Source organism: Electrophorus electricus, chromosome 10 (genome assembly GCF_013358815.1).
Source record: "Electrophorus electricus isolate fEleEle1 chromosome 10, fEleEle1.pri, whole genome shotgun sequence".
In the NCBI taxonomy this organism is placed as follows: domain Eukaryota; kingdom Metazoa; phylum Chordata; class Actinopteri; order Gymnotiformes; family Gymnotidae; genus Electrophorus; species Electrophorus electricus.
The window spans coordinates 15,664,342-15,684,341 of NC_049544.1; the positions used below are offsets into that span (position 1 = coordinate 15,664,342).

A 20,000-nucleotide genomic window follows, 5' to 3' on the forward strand; every position below is an offset into this window, starting at 1 on the left:
AGAAGCCATTCTTACCATTGTTCAGGGTCCAGGCAATGTGTACACAAAGTGACTAGGTTCAGTAGGTTAGGCAAGTTTAGTCTGACTGTATAAAGTATCCATTTGGCAGTTCTGGTCAGCAGTCTGGGAAGATGCTGTTCCTAAGTTTAGAGGACTTGACCTACATGCTCTGTAGCCTATGTCTAGATGGGTGTGTTGCATGCAGTTAGTGTGAGGGGTAAGAGAAGGATTTTTCTCCTTCAACCAGGACTTCAGCTCTCACCACTTCTCTGTAGGCAGTATCTTTGTTGTTGGACATGAGCCGCAAGACTGTAGCATCCTCATCAAACTAGATGATGCAATTACTGAGAAGTTTGGTGAGTCATAGGTGAACAGGGGGCTACTGCAGAGGGCTTCTGATACAGCTATGGCAGGTGGTGATGTTCAGACTGATTGAAAGGAATGACCTGTTCTGAATCCGGATTGTCTCCGGCCTGTTGCTTGTGAAGTTAGGAACCGACTTGCAGATTGAAGCCCTCAGTCCACTTGATAGAAGCTAGTTTGCAAAATTATATGATGGTGTTGAGGTAGTCAGCAACATTTCTACCTCATCCCAATAGATTCCACAGTTCAGTGTTGTTTATTTTGCATTAAGCCTTTATCTCATGACATTTGCTCATAGCTGAAGCTAAACCAACAAGGACGGCTTTCTTGCTGTTAGCAGTAAAAGTGATGTGGCCTATGCAAATGCTTTTGATTCAGCCATTATGAGTTTCATAATATTTTTTTCTCTAGATCTCTGTGGTGAAATGTGTAGTTAATTCTGTATATGATGTGGACTGCATTTGCAACTCAACTGTGTATACTCATTATTCAGTTTCTTCAAACGGTTGTTAAAAACCTTTAATTTCTGACTGGATTATTTACAATCATTCATTATTCATCCAGTACTCATCCCCATTAAGCACTGAGCTATTTTCCTAAGACATATAAATGAATTGATGATCTTCTGTATAACGTCATCTAAACCCTGAAATAAAAGCTATGTAAGGGACAGTCTAAGCAAAGGTGTACATAGATATGGCATGGAATAGGAAGGTTATGTGATTTCTCATTAAGCCTCTCCTACCTGGCACCCACTAAGGAGCAACCATACATTCTGTCACTTAACATCCATTCTACACATGGCTTGGATGTGAAAGGACAGGGTGTTCTTAACACTTTTGAGAATCCTTTTGACTTGGGCTTAGTGCTGGGTACTTTCCACAATTTTGTTTTAATTTCAATTAATATTATAATGTTTTTTCCCAGATTTGACATTGAGATTGTTAAACACACAATGATGAAAACTTGGAGCGCTTTGAGGTCTGTGTTTCCCTCAGAGTTCCATTTGCTTCACTTCACCATGCTCTGGGGCAATTCCACCATGGCACTACCAGCTGCCCTTGTGCTCCTTTTGTTATGTAGACTGCAAGGAGAGTTTATCTCCCCAAAGCATGCGCTGCCCAAGCAGGCACCGGGCCGTGGGCTTTCACACCTGGGAGCAGACGAGGAGGAGCCGGTGAATAGGAGTGCTCTCGGTCGCAATTAGTTTGGCACAAAACACCACATTATTGGATCCAGCACATCTGATTCCACAAGGAGAGAAATTGGTTTGCTAAGTTTTATTTCACCCCACAGATTAGAGACTGTAGACTCACATTACCATATATTTATACAAATATAATAAAGCTGTGATATTTTGAAAGCAGAGTGCATAGCTCCAAACAAATAAATTTATTCCATCGATGATGTCAGGCACTAACATGGTATAGGCAAAATTGCAGCCTGTTATGGATTGGCTCAGTCAAGTGATGAGAAACCACATTTAGGAGTCTGTTGTCCTCAATATCTTGAATATCTGAAGATCCTCTGGGCATCAAGAGGAAGGAAGGTGAGGAAGGATGAAATGATGAAAATGTGGTGTCTTACCTCTACTGACCAAAATGCATTATATTAAACACTGTTTATTTTCTTAGTGCCATTTCTTTGGCAAGGGGAGGAATCAAGTCATGTTCTGGAGCTCCACCTGCAACACAATGTGTGATAAGCTAATTATTTGGATTGAAATGGATGTCACCCGATATACTCTAACAGGCAACATATTGGATTAAAATTGTACACTTATTTGGGTTAATTTGGAGCTTGTGTACTGTAAAATGTTAGTAATGTAAAATTACACAAAGTGACATTAGAGTAATATATTCTGCCTGTGTCTTAAAATCTGTTTACATAAGCCGTCACATCTGCAATCACACTTTCCTCCCACATCAGGACACTCATCTGATTTTTACCTAAACGCATAGAATTTGACCCTGGAGATTTTCCAATTTTCCTTGTAGCATGTCTTCTTCAGATTTTACATTTTAAAAGTTCCAACATCTGTCACCACATATGGCTCTCTTAACTGGAATAAGCACCTTCCTCCTTGGTCTGACGTTGCAGACCTCCCACTACAAAGCCCTTTGCTACTTGGCACTCTCTGGTGTTCTGTGCAGTGTGGTCTGCCTCTCACTGTGTGACTGCTGTGGTGGAGCGGTCTGAGTACATACTTTGATAGGTGGGGGTGCTGACACTCATCTTTCAATAGCATTCAGTGCACAGATGTGGTGCTGTTGCAGATGTCGCTACCTGCCAACATGATCAGTGCGTTTCTCTCAACCCCCCAGCACTTCCCTTTTCAGCACAAACTCAGCCTTGCAGAAGAGGTTCTGAAAAGGTGTGTGTTTTATATGCGAGAGAGAATTGCAGACACCCTCTGACACTCGCACTCTGTTCAGAAGCCTTTATGCTGTTTGCTGCCACATGGCATAAACACTTGTTGGCGTGCAGATATGTTGGCTCTCTTCCTGTTGATCTATGTTGGTCTGTCAAAATAGAAATCCTCCAGAGATAATCTGAGAGAAAAGCATTGATTTTAGTGGATTTTGATTAATAGCATTGCAGGGACTCAGGAGAAAGTTGTTGTTGTTGTTGGTTGTTTGTGTTTTTTTTTTTGTTTTTTTTTTTTGTTTTCTTCATATCTGTCTGACCATTATGTGGTCATTTATGTAAACTTGGACTAAGATCAAGACAGACTGCACTGTTCTCACAGATATTGCAAAATGCGAGGATTTATATTGTAGACCTTAGTAACCATTAAGACTTTATCAAGACTATGAAGGATATATATAGCTACGAGTGATTTAGGCTTCTCATAAAAGATACTCTGAGGTCCCAGAAGTCTGTATGCTGGGTATTCTGCTTTTCACACTAACTCTGCTCTGTGCATTTCAAATACTGCCTAGTTGTGTTCTTTCTACATATTAATCTTGGCTTGTAGAACATAAATATTGAGAACAACTGTGGATGTACTGGTTAACCAAATGACAAGATGTAGTTTCTAGCTTTTTCTCTCCCTACCTCCCTTAACAGTTCAGCGAAGCTTTCCAGAAGAAAGTACAAAATAAAATCAAAGATCTTCTCCAGCAGATGGAGGAGGGGCTGAAGACTGCAGACCCCCATGATTTCTCCACCTACACAGGCTGGACAGGTGAGGAGGCCTCATTAGTTTGGAAGTATAAAAGACAGAGAGGAATCTGCAACTGTCAATCCTTTGATTTTCTTTTACTTCATCCCAGTGCACTGCTAAATTTCAGCGGGAATGTTTTTCACATTACAAGGATGTCCATAAGATGTGCTGTTGCTTTAATGGCTGTGGGTGTCATTGTGCCCTAGGAATCTCCCTGCTGTACCTGCAGCTGCACAGGGTGAGCTATGACAGCTCTCACCTGCAGCGTGCTCTCGACTATGTTAAGCGCACTCTACGCAACCTGAACGGCCGCCGCATCACATTCCTGTGTGGAGATGCCGGGCCGCTGGCCGTGGCTGCTGTCATCCACCACCATCTGAAGAACCAAGCTGAATCCAAGGAGTGTGTCGCCAAGTATGACAGCCTCCTTTCTCATTGTCATTCTCCTTATCTTCTCCTGCTTCTGAGTCACTCAGTCTGCTATATGTTTAAAACTCTCTTGCTTCCAAGCTGCTGTAAGATCAGTGATTTGAAGAACATCTCCAAATCAAACTGTTTTCCAGGCCTCACAGGCACGCAGGAGTATGAGATCAGAGATTTGTGTGTTCCTTGCTATCTGATCTGGCATTCTGAGATCCCGCTGTGGTTTGTTCCTATTAGGCTGGGTGCCAGTCAGAGTCCAATAAGCCCGAGCCTCGCCGTCATGTCTGCTGTCCTTCACTCCCCCCCCCCTTGTCTGGGTGGGTGTGCTATGTGGGTGGATGTGCTAGGAGGTGGTGTGTTATTCTGCAGGACTACATGCTGTGCACTGTTCTCTCTTCTGGCAGCGTGACAGTGTAACTCCGCAGCTCCCAGCATGAGACTGATTACACGTGCTGTAAACTCTAATCTTGCTCAGCCACTGAAATTAAATGGCTCCCTCCCCTGGTTCTGTTTCCCACTTTGTCTCTCCCTCACTCTGTTTTTCTCACCATCTCTGTGATTGTCATCTCTGTCACTCTACAGCAGTATTCATCAACCTTTTTAAAAATAAAATCATCTTTTGAAATTGGAACACATTAGAGATCTACTAGCATAAATGTTTGGCCACAGCTCCATTTCAAAAACCATTTCCATTTCGTATTTCATGATTCTGTAGCCTCCAGTTACGTAAAAAATACAGCTGGTACAGTTGCATCTCAAAGTGGCAGTTTAATTGTGGCTGATTTCATCCTTGTTCAGTTTCTGAATAAGCAGTCAACAGCGATTGCCATCACCTTCATTTGTGAACATTTTTGCGTGTCCTTTGGGTGAATAACATGAAAATAACCAACAATGTTTGTTTTTCCTCCTGGTGATCTGGAAAAAAACAAAACAAAACAAAAAAAACCCCAAAGTCATTAAGTCTTTAAGTGAGTCTTTATGTGAAGCTCTTTAACATTAGTTGAATTGAACCATTCAAGTGTTCTTGCATTGTTGATTGTGTTCCCAGTTACCTCTCTTGGGCAATACTACACTTTGTTTACAAAAAAGCAAATAGTTTTGTCCTTAAAAAGCAAAGTGAAAAGTCATATGCCCTTGTTCTGTTTCTATGGCACCTTCTCAGGGGCCATAACTGTCTAGCTAATAAATGCTGATGCAGCTATGGAAAATGTGGTAACTTCCACAGTCATGTTACTCATATGACTGATATGATTAACATGGGAGATCTCAGAGCTCGACCTGTCGATCACGATCCAGTGGCTAGTGACCACTGCTCTACTGCCACCATGCCATCTATTCTCTCATGCTTGCTTAGGTCCATTCTCTCCTCCCTATCTCTCTCCCTCTTTCTTCTCTTTACCTCCCTCTCTCAATGTCCCTCTTGGCTCTGCTCTTGCAGCATGGCTTTCTTTAGACTCCATTTCCCAGCTGAATGTGATGCTAGTTTTTTGGCAGTCTTCAATAGCCTCTTGCTGGGCAGCCCATCTGCTTAATAGCTTGCATGTTTCTAAAATGAGCTCCCTTATTTTTCATCTCTTGAAGGGCTAGATGCATTTGTATTGAGAGTTGATAGTTCTTTGCTTACATCCCTTTTGCCTCTGTATAATGCTTGGGATCTTGCAGGCTGCTGCAGCTCCAGCGTTCAGTCATCAGTCAAGACACGGAGATCCCAGACGAGCTCCTGTATGGGCGGGCTGGCTACCTCTACGCCTTGCTCTATGTCAACAAAGAGATTGGCCCAGACACGGTGGATGACGGCACCATTGCCAAGGTAACGGGCCATTTGGGTTGCCCATACATAGTAGGGGTATGGATGGCTCCTTAGAAGAAAAAAAAAAAGCATCCTCTGTTAGGCATCACCTCATGGGAACTGTAATGGGACTGAGTCTTCATGTAAGCCCATTTAAAGTGATTTACAGTAAAGTGTTGTTTCTTTGTGGTGGTGATTGGGGGGTGGGGGGGATTTTAAGGAACGCTTGCTTTCCTAAGTCATTGAACTAGATCCAACACATTTGTTAGATTAGGGGTTTTCAACACAGTTGTGAAGGTTCTCTAGAGAGTTCATTCTTCTTGTTCTGTCTCAGTTCTCAGTGCATCTGAACCCATTCATAAAGCACTGTAAAGACCACCTTACCTTGCACAGTTTATAGGGACCTGAAACCGAATAAAAGTGTGAATGGTCTGCGGGTCCCAAGGGGTTTGTGGTGGAGAATTTTGGCTGTTTCAGTTACTGTGCTGTGTGCATATGCATGCGTTTCCATGTGTGTGTCGGCATATTTGTATTTTGTTGGAGTGGAGAGAGGACTGAGAGAATGCAAGTTCAGTGTGTGTTTTATTATACCATGGTTGGAGCCATAGAGCCAGTGGGTCTGTGGCAGCAGTCTCCAGGCTATAGGATTTGGGCTGGGGTGCTGGATTGTGTACTGAGTACATGGAAGGAACAGGAATATATGTAGAGCAAACAGTTGATAAATCTATATCGCATATATGTTAGACACACAGGTGCAGCCACTTGAGCTCTTCATTCTCTTTGTTCATCACAAGTTATAAATGACATCACACACACTGGCCGAAGGCAGTTGAGCAGAAACACCCCACACACACTTACACTTTTTGTTGCTCTCTCTGCCCGTGTTACTCTGACATTTGTAGATAAAAAAACTATTTTTAATGCAATGCCACAGACTGAAAGAAGCTAGCAGGCAGCTGAGTCCCTCTTAGAGCCTGCTGAGAGTAAGGCAGGACCCCTTGGAGAGTGACCGAGACAGGCAGACATGAAGCATTGGAAGAAGTGTCCTGACACACACATTTCTATTTAAAGAGTTCTCTTGTTAGACTGTGACTGTTCTTTCCTAAGAGTTTCCAGATCAAACAAATGCTTTGGATAATGGTGTATAAAGTCCTGATTTTACAAGGAACATTCAGTAGTCAGTCCCTTGCCAAGTAGCTAATATGTCTAAAGCAGATATAAATCTGAATATCAAATCAAATATGAGTTCCATCCATCCAAATTCCCCATGTTATGCAGTTTATTATTCAGCTTTGACATGTGGAAAAGGGAGAGTGTTTGTCCACATTACATGGGAGAAGTGAGAAGAGGAGAACTTCGGGACTTGTTAACAATGAAGCCAACCTTTGGGAATATTCGCTCCAGTGATGTGGACGTAGAGGGGATGCAGAGTACATGTTTGGAGTCTGGACAGCTTTGGATAGCAGTCCTTGTTTCCTGTACGGCAGTTCAGTGGCTCCGTCAAGTTTTGTTTGATCCTGCAGGTATGTCTTCATTGCTTGCCAAGTCAGTGACGGTCTCTCTCCTTGTTCTTTGACATCAGCAGCAGCATGGCTATCTCCTTCTCCTTGTAACCATCTAAGAATGGGTGGTTTTTAAAATGCAGCTTGAGAAATGTGGATTGCTTTAAAGTATTCCTGTCAGCTCCCACCTCCTGTCATATTCTGCAGTGAGCTTGGCTTTCAGTGCTTTAATGCACAATTGCAATGCATGCCTTCTGCAGTGATCCCATTTGCACAATCTCCCAGAATTGATCGTCAGTTCATGTATCTTTACTCTCTCATGTTTGCTGCAATGTTATATACAACAGCCACTCGTCTCCCCCCCTCCCCACCCCTGGAATGTCATATACAGCCATGGATTTGCTCATCTAAAGACTTTAAGCAGTATTTAGTGTGGTGTGACTCTCTCCCATCATGTGTCTAACACACACTTCTTCAGAGTTTCCATTAGCTTCTTAAATCCTCCGCCCTTGATAATATTCTCACGTCTCTTTTGTGGCTCAGTGAAATCTGCAATGCTGTCCATAACTGCTCATTTCTGTGTCTCTATGCTCATGGGCCTCAAACTTGATGGGATAATCTCAGATACAAGGATAAAGTAGATTAGCCATGGTCATCTTCACCACTGTATGTGGGATGGGCTTAGCAGAGATATATGTAACATACATTTTTAAATAGGGCATGTAAATAGACTTATCCTGCATTATATGAATAGTAAATCTGCCCATATATTTGCAGAATGGATGTTTAGCAGTGCAGCTTACTATTTCAAGTCTGACATGACTGCCATCTTCAATATTGTTGAATGATGAGCAAATTCTTGCATATAGAGTTTGAGTTGGAGAGAAACACCACACACAGTTCTAGGAGCCTATTCATCATATGTTTATGGATATCTCTCTAAAAAAAAAAAAAAAAAAAAAAAAAAAAAAGGCTAATTACATCTTTATATGGTGATGTTTGGTCATTAATATGTATTAGCCTTGAGGGAATTCTATTGCTTTTTTTCTTTGCTCAGTGACTCCTCAAATCTGAGTTTTATATTCACTTTTTTATAGTGCATTTTACAAAATGTCTTGAAACAAAGCAGCTTTACAGAAATCATCTTAACAGAGAATTTGGGTCCAGGACCTAATCTTACTTTCTTAAAGTAGAACAAAATTTACAACATTTTAGAACCATAGTCTAGGGAAAGTGATGCTCAAAATACCCTTTAACAGGTTCCCTATATAACCTTTCCCCTTATTTATACAACCATGCTATTTTATTATACTTGTACTTACTTCATTAATATTACTGAAGTGGGTGAACTCTGAAGTGTCAGATTGGGTCAAGAAAATCATTTTTCAGAGGCCGGGGGGTGCGCGGGGGTGCGGGAATGCTGCTGTTCACTATGAGGGAGCGTTACCTGACTCCATGAGTCTGAAGCCTTGCCTCATGCAGTTTGGAAATTCTACATTTTTGCATTTGTGCTGCTAGCATGGTAGCAAGGGTTTAAAAAAAAATAATAATAATAATTTATATAGATATATAAATAAAATCTGCACTTTTAAACATTAGTCCTAGAACACTGTGTGAAGGTGCACTGTGAGTAGTAAGAATAGATGATGAAGAAGAATAGCAGTTTGTGTGGGGTGAAAATGGCTTCAGGGTCTGAATCAGCACTTTCCTCAGTGGTGGGCTCAGTTTCTCTCCACTCCCATAGCTCCTTACCTGGACTCTGACCTGCAGTGTGTAGCAGCCCCCACGCCCTGGGAGACCAGGAAAGATGCTGACCAAGACAAAGGGAGAAAATGGAGAGAATGAAAAATAAATTATATTAAGGCCAACTGGCCCTGCTTCTGTTCATTAGCTGTGCAGTCCACTATGTGAAGTTTACTGGTAATGTTTTCTTTTTTAATCACTTGGATTTCTGTGATTTGTCTTACTTGTCCTCTTAGATTGATTTACATTCTGATTCTCGCAGTCCTTTCCTTTAGCGTTCCATTCCTTTTCTCCTGTTCAGTGCCGGTTTTCTCTCTCGTTTGCATCTGTGCTCTCCGTAGCATGGGACCATTTTCGTGGGGTGGGGGTTAGTTACTCAGTGACGGCTGCCCCACCGCCTGCAGCATGGGCCTGCTGTGGGAGCTTGTCATGTTTCTTTTCATAACGCGAGCATGTCAAATTGACAGGCATTGCATGAGCTTGCTGTGGCTCCAGCGGGAAGCGGAGCTCCTCGGGCAGGCAGGAACACTGCAGCGCACGCTGCTTATGGGAGTGCTGACTCTGCCTCAGCCTATTCGAGAGCCTGTGGCTTCTTGCTTTCTCCCAGGGGAGCATTGGTGGGTAAAGCATATTTTTGATTGTTAAAAGGAGTAGTAAACCTCCTGTACTGAAAGATGCTTTTACTGGGGTTTACGCTTCCCCAGCCACAGAGGCAGGTGGAATGTGTATTGTTTCCAAGCATAGCTCACCCATGGTTGGTCACTGAATTTAAGCCCAACGTTCTATTGTGGCAGCTGACACTTCTTGTGAGGTTAGTCTTCTGAGGGCTGGCTCTAAATCGTTTGTTTCTGTTGCTCTGCTTCTCAGGTGGTGACAGCCATTTTGGAGTCAGGGAAGAATCTGTCTAAAGAGGAGAAGAAGACGGAGCGATGCCCACTGCTCTACGAGTGGCATAAGAAGCAGTACGTTGGCGCAGCACACGGCCTGGCTGGCATCTACTACATGCTGCTGCAGGTGAGTGAGGGCCTGGGGGCGTTCTCACGCTGGGCCAGATTTGTAGAGAAGTGATGTTGGCCTCAAGCACATTCAGCTCTTACTGCTGCTTGTGCACAAGCATTCTTTGACTAATTACATCATCAAAGTAGATTCGCTTGTCCCTTTTTATCCAGCTCTTAGTTGGATAGGAGCTGATGAGAAGCTGATTGTGTAAGAGATGCCTGATCTCATACACACACAAACACCATCCAAAAATTTAGTATCTCTATAAATTCATCATGTCCTTGCTTTCATAATAAATTTGGGTGCAGGGGTGTGTGTGTGTGTGTGGTGTGACCGTGTGAGTACATCCATGTGGGCATAGGTGCGCACATACATGCAGTGCTTTTGTCTTTCTCAAGCTTGAACGTCAGCGTTTAATTGGTTCAGTGAAGTGATTCATGGTGCCGGACACGTATATATGAGTGCAACACCCATTGTCAGACCACGACAATCAGTGTGAAACGTGTGAAAAGGTCTGGATGCTGGATTGGGAGTAGGTTTAATGCCAGTGTTGAGTCACCTATTCAGCTATTGCTCACTGAGAAATCCATTTTTAAAAAAATCAACATTTAATACAGTATATAGTGTGTAATGCAATATGTAAATGCTGTGAATTGGTTGTATTCCTTCACTCTTTTCCATTTAAAACCACTGCCTGGAATTGTTGTAAAATGTGCTAATTTTATCAGGAGTTGTGGCTGATTGATAAGGGAGCCCTTAAAGCTGGTGAATAACTTATGGGGCATTTTTATGGCACTGGACATGAATTTCATTTTCATAAGAGACTGCTGAGCCATAGCTGGCCCACAGCCCTGCGTTCCTGAACATTATCTTCTAGCTGACACAAACAACCACTGCTTCATTTTGAGCATCCAGTTGCCTACAGGATTTATTTTGGATGAGGTCACTCAACATACAGTTTTAATATAACTGATTAACTGTATCTAAAGTACATGTAGTAAATCATGGCATTTTTAACCCAATTTGGTTCACTTGGTAGAATGCGAAATCCTCTCCCAAGAGGAGAGAGAGAATGGATTATGGACAGAAAAGGTTCTTATGTACATGGGGTCCTTTTCTGATTTGTATCACAGCTCGGTCACAAATCTGGGAAGGAAAGTCTTTCTCTGGGATGCATGAGACCCAGAGACTGAGTATATTGTAGGGAGTCAAACTTGTCATCTATTGTGCACCAAGTTTTTATGTAGGTTGAGAGAGCTGATAACTTTACGACGGTAATCAGTGCTGTCTCTGGTTCTCTGTTGGTTTCCATACTCTTCTGGTATTATTCTCCATACCTACTCCTCCTCTGAACCCTAATCCCCACTTAAATAGGTTTCACCGAAGCCTTCTATAGCCATTCAATTAGCCAAAAATGGCCACATTTATATAGACATTGCAATACAAGCAGCAGAAAGTAGTCTACCTCTTTAATATAAATGTGTGTGTGTGTGATTCTGCTGTGCTTGCACATTGTAAATATGGCCCTGTACATAAGACAGAAATGACTGCACCAGCAACAGGAGCACCAGCAATGTTCTGAGGTTTTTTTTTTTTTTTTTTTTTACATTTAGGTCTCTCCCCATCTCTCTCCATTACCTTTTTCTATCCTCTTGGCTTAGTCTGTCCTCCACCCAATAATCAGACCTCGTCCCTCACAGATGAGCATATTTCAACTGCTTCAGCTCCTGCGAACACCTCTGAATTGCTGTGTAATAAAAAAATTTTTTTTTAAAAACCCACAGCAAAAGCAGTCTACATTTTAGCTTTCATGACCACTGCAGTTATTCAGAAATTATACCTCAGAAATTCCCACCAGGTTGCCATTGGATTGCTTCCAAACCAGGAACTGAATTATTGATGAACTGAATTATGTTTGTAGTCAGTCCCTGTACCGCTGGACCAAGTAGAGGAAGGCAGGCACAAAATAGACATGCATGGACCATAGAGACCCTGCGAGCCAATTGGGTGTGGTTCACTTCTAGTTGCTAAGGCAGTGGAGATGTGCGTCACACTGACGCATGAGGACGTGCTTCAGTGCTCAGCATAATACCATGTGCTGTCTTTGTAATGGCACAGGGTGTGTTTGTAGGAGGTTTTGTTGGCTCCACATACTCAATTGTGCTTTTGAATGGCGCTCTAGCAGAATGTCCAGCAGCAGCAGCAGATGTTCAGCGTGTTCCTGTATCAGCTGTTGCATTAGCAGAATTAAAAGCAGCTGTTCAGGGATTGGTGGTGTTGTGTATGCTGGCAACCATAGTAGTAATGCTACTGTCATTTGAGAGACTTGCCAGCAGTCAGGTGAAATGTGGTCCTATGGTGTCTATGATTGATTGATTGCACAGAGTGGCAGCAGGCTAGGCAGAAACCCACCCCCAGCAGTGTCCTCACCTGGCTACATCTCCTGGTCCCTCATGGGGCTCAGTTTGAGCTTGCAGAGGGGGATCGTGCAAGTGGACTACAGCACTTTCCACATTTTTGTAGAAAATTTGTATCCTGCAAGTTTAAGGCTGCAAGTTTTAGCCTTACATGTACTGATGCAGTGATGTGGGAAATAATTGTTTCCTTTTGGTGACGAACATAATGAAGAAAAAATCAGTTCTGTGCTACTTGCACAGTGAAAAAATGGGAAGAAATAATTTCTGGAGCTTAGGATGGATTGTTTGAAGTGCGTTGCTGTTGCCAGTAGCAACAGACTATAGAAGTGTTTTAAAGGATTTTTAATTCTCTCATGCCAGTATCATCTCCCACCTCTTTTTCTGTCTAACCAAGAGGTAAGATTCTAAGAATGTTTGTTTGTTTTTGTTCGTTTGCTTTTTTAATTTAAATTAGTCTTTGTCATTCTTTACCCCTCTCTCTTTCTCTCTCTAGCCCTTGGCCAAGGTGAATCCTGACATTCTGAGTGAGCTGGTTCGGCCCAGCATAGACTACGTAAGGCACAAAAGATTCCGCTCGGGCAATTATCCATCATCCCTCAGCAATGACACCGACAGGCTGGTCCACTGGTGCCATGGAGCACCAGGTATAGTGCACATGCTCATTATGGCCCATAAGGTGAGTGGAGTGTGCGCACACTGCATATCATTTATTTATTTTTTAATATGAACATTCAGGAGACAGACGCATGCAAGCGCTAACACTAGGTGCTCAATGCAAATGATTTCCCAGTGTGTGGACATATGATGAGGATATGACTTCCATTCAAAGACAAGCTATACAATTTTTAAATAAGCCCTGCCGGGAGTTAAAAATATCTGTTTCTGCCTCTCCGTCTGTCTTGTGCTCTCTCTGTCACAAAGAAAATTTGGTGGTGCTGTTTTTGCAGTGCCTCTTTAATGATCAGCATCAGAAATAAGCACAGGGAGCTAATCGGAATGATTGAATGCAATGATCTTATGGCGATGGATGACCAGCAGCGAATGAAGTAGATTCAGACACGTTTTAATGTAATAAAGAATTCAGTTCTCGCAGCTTGGCTATTAAACCTGTAGCTCACACAGCAAGGTCAGGAGCTGAAACCGTCTCCTGTTGAATATCAAACGTGGCCCCCCCCCCCCCACTGTCTCAAATGTGGAACCAAGCGGCACATAGTGACATCTAGTGGTTTTTAAGTGTCAGACCTAAAAACTTTGATCGAAATATTTAATTTATATTTAAGTATATAGATATACACTTAGGATGATTGTTTGCCATTGTCCTTAGAGTAAAATTGTTAGGGACAGTGGTAGCGCATTGGTTAAGGTACTCAACTTGAACTGGCAACCTGCCAATTATAAGTCCCACCACTAGCAAGTTGGCACTGTTGGTACCCTGAGCAAGGCCCTTAACGCTCAATTGCTCAAGTTGTATTCAGACGTAGTTGTAAGTCACTTTGGATAAAAAGGGTCAGCTAAATGCCATAATTGTAAATAAATGTTTTACTATACCTTTTTAATTACAGTTTAATGGAGCTGTAGTTAACCATTAGGTGCTGTTCAGCAAACTGAAAACAAGCTTGTATGTAGTAATGTTTTTAATTGCTTGTTGATTACACACTTCTACAAGAATTTTATTTGCAGTCATTTGGTGCTTAATTTTACCTAATTATCCAAGAAGATACTTTGCTTGTATGTAAAAGTCTGGAATGCAATCGTTTTTTTTTTTCTAATTTACTATGGTTCTCTGCTGAAATGCTTTCTTGGTTTATCATTCCTTTACACTTGTTGTGGACAGATGCCTCATTTTCTTGCACCCCCCCCCCCCCCCCCCCCCCCTTTCTCTGCATTTCTCTCTATGCCACTCTTTATCAAAGTGCCTAAGGGCTAACTGAGGGGAAACTGACCATGCATTATATTCATAAACTGCATCTCTGCAGCATGCCTTTCTTGAGCCAGGTTGGAACTTTTACGCTTTCCAGAGACACAGGAAGACTAGTCACTGTGTATTTAAAGGAGCAGAATGGGCTTACTCTCTAAGCATTTTCTACTGTAACTCATGTAGAATTAGTTTGACATTCTTTACAATCAAAATGTTTAAATGACCCAACCTCTTGAGTGCTGTCTAAAGATGAAGTGAAAGGTGGCTTTCAAGAAAGAAATTAAATTAGGTAGTATAAATGTAAGCAAGAGTAATCAATTACTGTTGTATTGTAACTGCCTCATCTAGAGTGTGTGCACGCGCATGTGGGCATGCCCACATTTCTTCAGGTATTTAAGGATGATAAGTACCTAAAGGATGCAGTGGAGTGTGGAGAGGTGATTTGGCAGAGGGGACTACTGCGGAAGGGCTATGGCATCTGCCACGGCACAGCCGGGAATGCCTACACCTTCCTCTCACTCTACAAGCTAACCCAGGAGCCCAAATACTTGTACCGCGCCTGCAAGGTACACCCTCACATGCCTTTCTTCTGTAGTATAGTAGTAGGAGCTGCATGCACATGTGGTTGTGTTGGATCAATTTCTTTGTTGTTTGGGTTTGTGGGGGGTTTTTTTTAGGTGCTTCTCCACATATTTCAGTTTACGTTTAGGACAGATATTCTGCATTCTGTTGTTCCCTCCCTCTGCTGAGGTTGGGGATGAGGAGGGGACATTTTCCTAAAGTACAGTGGCAAGTGTAAAAAAAAAAAAAGAAAAAGGGGGGTGGGGTGGTTGGGGTTGGATTCTGCTGCTGCTCATTCCCTACTGGTGCTGGCCCTACTGGTTTCCTACTAGAGCACAGGTAATCACCACTATCTGTCCAGCCGCTTGAGTAATGAAAGAGAAATGGGCTCTGTTGTTCCCACGTTGCCATGGTAACCTTTTACGGCTGTAGTTATTTTGCAGCACTGAATTACAGCCAGTGGACCCAGCTGTGGGCATGGTGACTGGACCAGCAAAAATGGCTTTGAAATACTGAAATACTGTGTCATATAGTCATTATTCTTGTTTTTTGTTTGTCAGATTATTGTCAAACCACCCCCAGAGATTAGTCTCATTTTGATCTTGTTGTTTTAATATAAGCAAAAATTAGGAGGGTGACATGGTTTTCATATTTTAATGACTGTGTGCGCTCACTTGTTTGCATTGTAGTTTGCTGAGTGGTGTCTAGACTACGGAACTCACGGCTGCCGTATTCCAGACCGACCGTATTCCCTCTTTGAAGGTAAAGCTCGAATTCACGTCCTCAAACACATCCCCCTCCAGTCACCCACACAGTTCCAGCTCTTTCTTCCCCCAGCCTTAAAAAGAGGAACTGGAGTAATCATCGCCGTAATTACTGAGGCTCGTCAAAGCCTTTTGCAGTTTCTAATGACTTTGACTTCAACAAAGGCCAATTGCAAATAGATAGTCAATAGTCATTTTGCCTGTCCTTTCTTGTCCTTAAAGAACTGTGGCGTATTTTTGCATCGGGGGAAAAAAAATCAGAAGCAGCTATTGTCTGCAGGAAAATAAAAGGCATGTAGAAATGCCTGTAATTTCTCTATTATGTGGCTTTTGTGTTTGCATGCTAGGCTGTCATCAGTAACAAAACCCTTGCTTTTGTAGTGGAGGAATGAAGCAAGATCTGTATACATATTGGAGAAGACAATGCGCAGAAATGGTAAAAATCTTGAGTATCAGCCTTTTAAGGGCTGTTCATTACCCACAGTGTCTGTCATACAGATACAAAAGGAGCTTGCTGCTCTGTTTTGGGATTACCAAGGGCTTTGAGTGCATGCAATATTCATTATTTCAGTCAGCAATGCAGAAAAGTCAAAATACTTTTACATTTAAAAAGATTACCTTGTCCTTGCTTTATAACTTCTTAAATTGAATAACTGGTTGGGGGGGGGACTTGTACTAATGGTGCTAAAACTTCTTATGCTTTTGAAAGTCAGTGTGCACATGTTGAGTAGATGTTCCTCATTGGACATCCTGGATCTGTGATATCGTCCCAAAACAAACCCCTGACCTAGCCACTTGCTCTTAGGATTTTACGTTGAGTGTGCAGTAATGAAGCCTTGTTTGGCCCTGGGCCTATCCATGTTCTCCTAATTGACGAGGGCTGCAGAAGAGTGTGTAGCCTGTCACAGTATAGCCTAACGCTGGTGTTGTATAGCACCACGCCTTCCAGATTGAACTGCAGCTACTCTCGAGGAGCTTCCACCTGAACACATTCATCTACTGCCCTACCTTTTTATGTTGCCGTAGTAACACTTATACAAGCTATCCTGTATACAAGCTAGAGTAACTGTGGCCCATGATTGGTGGATCACCTCCTCTTACCCAGTTTTGGAGGTGAGTGGTAGGCACAAACCCTAGTCACCCCCCCTACACACACACACACACACACACACACACACACACACACACATTCACCATTACCATGCCATATGACATTGTATAGCTTCATCTGCCATTTGAGGACATGTTCTCAGCAGTTGTCAGATCTAATTTTTAGCACATGTTCATTCTTTTCTTTCTGCATTAAAGCCAAGCTGTTGTAGGGTTATTTAAGGATTGGCACATTATAAGGTGGCAAAAACGTACTTGGCATTCTGGCAAGCATACTAGCTGAAAACAATGGCTGTTTTTTTCTTTTTGTCTCAGGTATGGCTGGAGCAATTCATTTTCTCTCAGACCTGACCCATCCTGAAGCTTCCTGCTTTCCGGCCTTTGAACTCTGACCTGTGCCTCTGGGTGCAGTGGCTTTTAGTTCACCTTCATTTGGAGAGGTGTTTGGGATACTCGAAGATTGTGAGCTCTTACCATGCCCTTCCGGTGTGCCAATGGACAAAACCAGTGCAATTATCCCAGAACTCAATACAGACGCAAAAAACACTTCCCACTTTCAGACTATAACTTCAAACCTGCCGCCTTCAGTTCTACCCTTGTTGCTTTGAAGTCTTTATCTTTTGCTGTGATTTTTTTTTTTTATGTATCATCATGTAAAAATGATTAGTTCTTGTTCATCATTTTTTTTTTCTTTTCAAAGGTTTTCATTACCTCTGCATGCATGTGTTCCAGTTCTACTGCAGTGCCTCGATAGCCCCTGTATTCGTCTCTGACCCTCTGTGGGCTTACTGTGTTTAAGCCCTGTCTTTGTTGTGTTTGCATGGAGATGGCTGAATATGTACCAGTGTATGCGTGTGGGCAAACTATTAATGGATGCAAAAAAAGTTAAGCACCCAAACCAATGTGGGTGCTGCTGTGTTGAAGGTGTGCTATTGCGATTGAGATCGGGATGACTTTATCAAAGACCATGAGGATATTGAACTGAATTTTTCTAGTAAATATTGCTTCCTCAGGCACACAGTGTTATGAATGTTGCAATAAATTTGGCTTCTTTGAACTGGAATGAACTTGACTGGACTTGAAATCTATTACCAGGGCATACTACATAGATTTCTACAATCAACAAAACTGGCTTGTGTGTCATTCTGAATAATAATTTAAATTTGAGAATGAATTATTTATTTCAGTTTTTTCTACAAATGACATATGATGGGTTTTATGGGAAACTTTATTCATACAAAATCATAATAGTATCAAACTCTTGATCATTGTTTCTTAGATGATCACGTCTTATGATGTCAAGAATTCCTGTTATGTTCCGTTCAGTGTTACAAAAAAATGTATTTTTAATGTGATGTTCTCAGAAAAAACTGTCAATGGGGCTTAGCTAGGATTTTGCTAAAAGTAATGGCTAATGAACCGTTCAGACCTAATCATCACAGCAGTGCTGCATGGAGCCTGACCTCATGCTATGCTTGGAGTCAAGTGCCTCTGTACCATACTGCTAATGTTTGCATGCTTGCCCAGTTAACAGATTAGTTGGAAACTGTAACACTTTTTTTTCCCTTTTTTGTCTTGTAAGGCATGTAAATCATTATACATCATTCAGGCTTACGTAACCTGTCTGAATGTGCAAGCTGGGGATAATGTTATTTATTTGTACAAAGGTCACAGGACTGGTGTGGCAATTAGGTATAGTCTAATTGTGCCCTCCTATCACTAAAGCATTAAAACTACCACTTTCTGGAGTTGTCAGGAGTTCTGGGCTCGGAGGCTGCTGCAAGTTGTGTGTGTGCAGTTAAAATGAGTCATTGAAGATTGTTAGCCCAGGGAAACTCCATAAATGTGTAGGCTAATGCTAAAACGTAAATGCAGAAAACTGCTCACTGGTGGTAGTTTGTAAGAATAGAATTAAATAATTGAAAAGTGTTCCAGAATGTAAAACATTTTCATGCAGAGTGAATGAGCCTAATGCAACCTAAAATGGGTGGACCTTCTAGTACGGTTTATGCTGAATTAAAATATTTTAAGCTTTTTTCTATCACAGTTTTTAAGTATGTATAATTTATATTAGTTATATATTACTTATTCATAAATAATCCTGTTATTGCACTTAAACTGTATACAAACATACTTCTAAATCATACAATGTATGGGTTTTGCATATATTTGGCCTCAGGAACATTCGGTGTCCAGCAGTAGTTACCCAACATTAGAGGGGCTCCATGTTCCTTGGTACCGCTTTTCCATGCAATGCATAAAGACATACAAATATACTGGAACCAAAAAAACTGGTTGATGGAGAAATTCTGAAAACATTTGGATACAGCATGCAAAAATGCACAACAAACAGGTGTGTTTTGTAGGAAGCATAATCACTTTTGTACAGTGTTACAGTTGACATCCCTGTGAATGTCAGTCATTATTTTAAAATAGTGTATGTAGTTTGATGTTTAAATGTATTCTGCAGATATAAAAAACATATCAGAGCACCCCAACATGTACAAGCAGATCCCATGGAGAACTGTGTATAGTTTGAGGTGCAAAATGTGTGTAGTTTCCTTGTGCAAAATGGTCTTTTGTGATTTTTGCATTGCAGCTTCATCTTTAACAATTTTGAAAATGCTCCTTTCTGTCCTGGCAAGACTTAAAATATTAAAACTTTCAGAATTTTAACATCCCAAAGCTAAACGGGTCTTTCCTCTTACCGCATGATTAAGAAAATATCATGCAGATGTAGCCGCTTAGTTCAGTGACCATTCCATACATTTAATTAGCCTCATTGCCATGTTAATTCTGTGGGGTAAATTAATTTTCACTGGAAGGATAAGCATGAGAGAATCTATGCCCAAATATACAATGCAATGTCCTCAATGCAATGTAATGGTAACGTGAAAGGCCCTCGTTAATGTTTATGGCTATCTGGTACATATGACTGATTAAAATCACACTGAAAGAAAGAAGCATCTTAGTCCTAATTGGAGGTAATTTTATTGTATTAACTTTTTCTTTGCATTAAAGAATTACAGTGTAAAAGTTACTGACTTGTCAATGACAGGTTACTATATACAACATGATGGTTAACATTAAAATTATGTTGACATGTGTTCTTGCTCTCTTATGGCTATCTCTATGGATATGTCGTTTTGGAAGTCAAAAGAAATAAGACTCCTTGTCAACTGATTTTACTTTATAGCACTTCCAATTGTAACTTGCATTTATCTTTCCAGCCTAATTGGGACTAT

The 20,000-nt window shown here is 41.6% G+C and overlaps 1 protein-coding gene across 3 annotated transcripts in view; it reads left to right on the forward strand.

Annotated features, from left to right (window-relative positions):
* Positions 1-19,862, forward strand: part of lancl2 (LanC lantibiotic synthetase component C-like 2 (bacterial)) — a 22,573-nt gene extending 2,711 nt beyond the window's left edge. The window contains exons 2-9 of one of the 3 annotated variants that reach the window (XM_027005913.2): positions 3,487-3,550; positions 3,736-3,943; positions 5,615-5,762; positions 9,854-10,000; positions 12,896-13,078; positions 14,710-14,886; positions 15,571-15,643; positions 17,071-19,862. In XM_027005913.2, coding sequence (XP_026861714.2) covers positions 3,487-3,550; positions 3,736-3,943; positions 5,615-5,762; positions 9,854-10,000; positions 12,896-13,078; positions 14,710-14,886; positions 15,571-15,643; positions 17,071-17,147 — 1,077 coding nt within the window. In that variant the 3' untranslated portion in view covers positions 17,148-19,862. Of the gene's footprint in view, positions 1-3,432; positions 3,551-3,735; positions 3,944-5,614; positions 5,763-9,853; positions 10,001-12,895; positions 13,079-14,709; positions 14,887-15,570; positions 15,644-17,070 lie in introns of all 3 variants that reach the window. The other 2 variants (XM_027005912.2, XM_027005914.2) reach the window with 2 other exon arrangements.
* The last annotated feature ends 138 nt before the right edge of the window (positions 19,863-20,000 follow it).